Source organism: Elgaria multicarinata, chromosome 4, assembly GCF_023053635.1.
Source record: "Elgaria multicarinata webbii isolate HBS135686 ecotype San Diego chromosome 4, rElgMul1.1.pri, whole genome shotgun sequence".
Classification (NCBI taxonomy): domain Eukaryota; kingdom Metazoa; phylum Chordata; class Lepidosauria; order Squamata; family Anguidae; genus Elgaria; species Elgaria multicarinata.
The window spans coordinates 71,690,226-71,696,225 of NC_086174.1; the positions used below are offsets into that span (position 1 = coordinate 71,690,226).

Sequence of the window (6,000 nt, forward strand, 5' to 3'; positions counted from 1 at the left end):
TTGTTGTTTTTAAATATTATACATTCATTATTTTAAATTAATTTTCTCTAGACAAAATAAAGTGTTGTACTACATTGCAGCCTCACTGTTAGGAATGAAGATAGAGGGGACAATACAGGAAGGTCGACACATACAACCAAAATGGAGAACATCCAAGTCATAGAAGAGTGGTAAGTTTGCCATTTATCTCCTCCAGTTACCTTATATAGTGCCAAATACCTAATCTGTTATAAAGTATTCATAGAGCCTGATCAGACAACACGTTAAGCCATGGTTAGGCCACTAACCTTTTTGCAACAAACGGTTAGTGAGCGTGTATGTAGCCACCATCTTTAGGAAAGGTTCACACAACACACTAAGTCATGGTTCACATAACATGCTAAGCCATAAAGTTTAGCTCAAAATGCTTAACCACCATGGCTTAGCGTGTTGCCTGAACAGGGTCACACACAAACAATGATTGGCAGGAATAAAAGTCTCTCCATGAAATGTTTGTTTCCAGCCTATCTTCAGGTCAGACCAATGTCTATAAAGGTAGGGTGCCCATATGAAAAGGAGGACAGGGCTCCTGTATCTTTAACAGTTGTATTGAAAAGGGCATTTCAGCAGGTGTCATTTGTATATATGGGGAACCTGATGAAATTTCCTCTTCATCGCACCAGTTAAAGCTGCAGGTGCCCTGCCCTCTTTTAAATCTGGTCACAGTATAGGTGCAGTATAGCTCCTGCAGCTTTAACTGTTGTGATGAAGAAGAAATTTCACCAGGTGCGACATGCATACAAATGACACCTGCTGAAATTCCCTTTTCTATGCAACTGTTAAAGATACAGGAGCCCTGTCCTCCTTTTCATATGGTCACCCTAAAAGGGATGTACTTGTTGAAGAGGGATGGATGTAAGCAAGGTATTCTCTCAGAAGACGTGAGATCTTCCCTCTTCTGTCGCAGACTATCAGATAGGTCTAGCTAAGGCCTAAGTTGATGGCTATCACCAAATTTTGCGGTTGTGATTTCCCCTACCTATTGGTCTCTGGTCTTTATCTCCCAGTTGTTTGACTGCTTGCCTTCATAACTTGAAGCACTGGTTCACGTAGACAGTACATTAAAATGTAAACTATGCGAAAAACAAAGATGGTGGCACTCAGGAGAGAAAAAACTGGACATAGTGTTTTGTGCTGCCAAGTTTTGCCTTTCCAACCTTGAATTCATGGGCAGTGACTACCAAATAACTGAGATGTTTACTCTGATGTTTCTGATTTGTACAGTCTGCAAAGTGCACACAAACCATACATGTGTAGGCTTTTCCACAATCGCACAGACAAAGTTTATGGGCTTACAGTTTGTACACACATAGACTCCTTTAAACATTCTGCGGAATGCATGTGGGGCACAGTCTCACGTCCCCTTCTATGTGTGTGCAAACAAACATCTTGCATGTTTCATTTGTCTATCATAGAGTGGCACCTTTTAACCTAGTATTTAAAGCATAGCTAAAGCTGTAGGTATTCTTCTTAAACTGGAAATGAGTGGTTCCCTGCACAGGCCTCTCCCCTGTTTTCTATTAGTATCTAGGATTTCTCCACCGGCCTCATGCTAATTGAGTATCATTCAGGTCAGTTGCACTAAACAAAGAGAACCTTGGCAACAACTCTGGCGCTAATATAGAAGAGAAATATGTGAACGTCAAGATCTTCTAATGAGTATTTTCCTGGGACACATTAGTATGTTGTTTGGCCGCCATGCAACTTCTTCCGCCACATGCCCTTGCTGAGAAGAATTAAAAAGCAATACATGAAGCCAAATATCAGCAAATGCAAGCAGCCACATAAGATTTCATCTATGCCAATCTTGAACAAGAATCTGTCATCAGACGTGAATCACCTCATCTCTGCAGAACCTGCAGTAACATACAGAACCAGAAATTACATTCCGCACCATAGCAAGTTTGTGTACATGTATTTTGTTGACTAATAAATACAAGTTCCATAGAAGATGAGGGCACTAAATTAACCATTACCATTTCTGTTAAATCTAAATGAAACTTTCTCTGCCTATAGAGATTGCCACTGCCTTGCCCTAGGGAAGAGATGGGCACCATGTTCAATAATGAGAATCAAGTTGGAGACATATCATGTAGTTGCTTCCAGCTCATTTGTGTGCTGCAATTATTTTACTCCGGTTGATTTACATGACCATAATGTTTCCCCCTGTGTTGGGCTGCTGAACTAGCACATTCTAACAAATTGCAATTATTGGTTTTAGTACTTGAGGTAGAAGCAGAATACATATCAAACCCAGGATCCATATTCACAACTGAATGACATATAACTCAGCATTGCAAATCACTGCTAATGGTCCTCTTGTGGTTGTTTGAATTCTCTCTTAATTAACACACACACCCCGGTAAACTTCCAATATCATCAGTTCTTTAGTAATCACCGAACGGGCTTAGAATTGATCATGTTTAAACAACAGAATGCACGTGAGATACTTTTTATTTGCTTTCTTTTGGGGGTGGCTTTGGCACTTTCTACCATGATTTTTCGAACACTGGTATGATGGTGAGAAACATTTAGTGAGGTGCAGGGGGAGAAAGAATTGTGACATTCACTTGATTCTAAACAAAGCCTGGGAATTATACAAAAAAGATTTTTGGACCATAAATAGTGGCCACAATCCAGAGTCATTCTAGAGTCCCATTGGAACAAGTTAGATTGACGAAGAGCCTCATCAGACAGGAAGAAAATTGCATTTCCCTACCGTTGCCTTACCTCCTGCTTCTGTCCCACAATAGGGACAAACAGCTTCCTCTTTCTTTACACAGGGAAAAAAGAGGAAGCAAGCAACCACCACATGGCCCATTCAGTGGGCGTTTTTATCATGCTACTTCTCCTGCATACAGCAGGAAATGGAGGCACATTTCATTACAGTAAAAAGGAAAAAAGAAAAAAAGAAGGATTTTCCAGGTCTTATTTTTTGACAGGAAAAAAGCAGAAGGAGCAGGAGCGCATGGGAGGCAGATGGTATAGTCAAAAGGTCCCCCGAACATCCATGAGTGGCCAGTAACGAGTGTGCTATAAACCACTCATCTGATGATACTCTAACTTAAGCCCTATGAGTATTAATAGGACTCAGGCTGCAATCCAGTATATACTTACCTGGAAATAAGTCCCATTGAACTCAGAAAGGCTTACTTCTGAGTAGACATGCATAGGGTTGCATTAAGTATAAAGCTAATTTTCTCTGGATAAGGGCTGCTAAGTACGAGGAGCCAAAATCGGAACCAACCAACATGAAAATATGTGAAATCATCACCTTTTATTGTTCTTGTTGGTTTATTTTGCAGCCAAAATCCTACTGCAGATGAAATTCTGTCTTGGGCTCAAAATTTTGACAAGATGATGAAAACACCAGCTGGTAGGAATATTTTCAGAGAGTTTCTTCGAACAGAGTATAGTGAAGAGAACCTGCTTTTCTGGCTAGCGTGTGAAGACCTGAAGAACGAACAGAGTAAGGAAACTATTGAAGAAAAAGCAAGGCTTATATATGAAGACTACATTTCTATACTTTCACCAAAAGAGGTAACGCTCTAAATTTTAAATTGGCATTAACAGCCATATAGCAGAGGTGGCTCATTTCGAGGGGTCCAGAGGCCACTTTCTACCCCTTATCCCCCAAGGACCACGTTTGCCGACACATTACAAAATTCAGTATCAGCAACAACAATGGCTGTTTGCCACCAGTTTTCAGTGGCAACGCTTCTGAGAGTTAGGTAAAAAAAGGCCCATGATGCTTTGCAGCTTCCCAGCTGCTATCCCCACTAGGAAAATAAGATATGAATAAGCAAGATCTATGATGTCAGCCGTGGCAGCAGACTACAGAAAGGTGTGGGGCTTCAGCCCTCCACATCCTTGTCAAGTCCACCATCCAGCTAAACTAATTGCTGGCCCTGGCCTTGCTCCTGGACAAGGAGTCAGGCTTAAAAGTTGTGTGTGGCTGCATAGCTCTTCTACAGTAAATGTTTTAACACGCTTAAAGAAGAGGTTTACCGAAGTTCATTGTTTGATGTGAATGGGTGTTTTTTTTTAGTGGATATTGCCCTGGGTGTGATTCATAAATATATTAATTAATTGAAGCACAGCCAAGAGCCCATCTGAGCATACCTCAATGGGGAAGAAAGCATAAAACTAAAACATCTAATTTTAACATCCACTCCAACACCCGTAAAGTGGAATTTTAGGATGGACTTCAGCTGTAAGCCATTTGGGGAACCAATCTTAGCTGAGAAGAAGTGTATCTAACAAATAAATGAAAATCTGAAATTGCTATAGCTGTGCTTCCACACAGGCAAAAACCTCAATATTTCAGGCAAATTAAATAAATTTGTATTGTTAATTTTGAGTTGCATTGATTTGAAAGAAGCACAGGAGGTTTCATATTTATTGTATGACCCATTTAAAATGTCAATAGGTTTATATCCTTCTTTATAGGCAAGGTCCCACTGAGTGCAGTGATACTTACTCCCAAGTAAGTGTGCATAAGACAGCAGTCTTTAAGTAATATAAATAGATTCATATACCTTTCTCAGGTAAGGGTTTAATCAACATCTCTTCCTCTTCTCTTTAGGTTAGTTTAGACTCACGGGTGCGAGAAGTAATCAACAGAAATTTGTTGGATCCCAATCCTCACATGTACGAAGACGCTCAACTTCAGATCTACACCTTAATGCACAGAGACTCTTTCCCTAGGTTTTTGAACTCTCAAATTTATAAGTCTCTTATTGAAAGCACTACAGGCTCTACTTCTGAAACTTAGGTCTATTTGGGGGTTTGAAACCTTGCTTTAGCTTTTGGGGGATGGGTGGGGGAAGGACTATTAGGATGAAGACAGACGTAACATTTTTAGAGCAAGGGGGTCTGTTCGAGAAGCACCCTCACTGCATTCAGTCCAAGTCGTACCTTTCCTCTCCAGGGTCGAGCTCTGGAAAAAACAGTTCTGCCCTTTTGAAGTGGGAGCCGGCTGCGCACGGTGCTGATTTGCTGAGCCCGCCTCCCTGCCCCATGATGTCAACAAGGAACCTCTCCCAAAATAGCTAGAGCAATATTGCACTTTAAGAAAAGTTTCCGTTTTAAATGAATGAGGTGATGAATGAACAGAGAAGTGCATGAATGTTCATGCAGCACACTATTTTAAAATAAAAAATGGCGGACAGCCAACCTGAAGCAGTGGAGTAAGGGAGAGAGGCAATACTGACCGCTGCAGTGGTGTACAGTTTGCTGGTATGCATGGCTGTCATTTCAGTTATGAGACTGAGAGGAAGCCAGGCTCACCCCATTGCTGAGGGGTGCGCTGTGAACTCTCTTTTTATATTACATCTGTCTTCACCTTAGTAGTTTAATAACATCTAGAACTGAGTTCCTGGAGAACTACAGTTTAGCTCTACTCAGGCTACTGTGAAGAAAACAAATACACAAAATGGTCTTTGTCTACATTTTACCAAGGTCGTTCATGCTTGAGTTTGGAAGGGGGGGAAAGAAGATTTGCCAAATCACATTTGTTTCACAGAACTGCAGTTGAGATTGCAATGGCGTACTTGTCGTTTTATGAAGAATTTCCTTGTGTACCTTCACACTGCATGTGCAAAGCAAAACTGCTTCACTTACCACTTAGTTGTTGCAATATTTAATCCAGCAACATAAATTATATCTATATTTAAGAACATTTTGTGCAATATGGTCTTATGGTACACACAGAAATCATTGGAGCGAGACGGAAAGTAACATGCTTTTTTTTCTTCAAAATACGCTAACACTGGCGGAAATTCACCCAAAGGTGTAGCAACAATATTCCAAGTGCTCTATGGAGAAAAATCCATGACTATGTAAGACAGACAACCTTTCTGTATAAGAAAGAGAGTGAGTGTGTGTTATTTATCATCATTTATTTAAAATTCAAAGCAGGGGACTCCTCTGGTTGTTGACTGCCAAAATTGTGGCATTTTC

At 40.6% G+C, this 6,000-nt stretch overlaps 1 protein-coding gene across 4 annotated transcripts in view; it reads left to right on the forward strand.

The window, feature by feature from the left end:
* RGS17 (regulator of G protein signaling 17) overlaps positions 1-5,112 on the forward strand; it is a 66,090-nt gene extending 60,978 nt beyond the window's left edge. For 3 of the 4 annotated variants that reach the window (XM_063125688.1, XM_063125689.1, XM_063125690.1), the window contains exons 3-5: positions 81-170; positions 3,345-3,579; positions 4,625-5,112. In XM_063125688.1, coding sequence (XP_062981758.1) covers positions 81-170; positions 3,345-3,579; positions 4,625-4,813 — 514 coding nt within the window. In that variant the 3' untranslated portion in view covers positions 4,814-5,112. The remainder of the gene's footprint in view (positions 1-80; positions 171-3,344; positions 3,580-4,624) is intronic. The other variant, XM_063125687.1, reaches the window with a different exon arrangement.
* Positions 5,113-6,000: the final 888 nt, after the last annotated feature.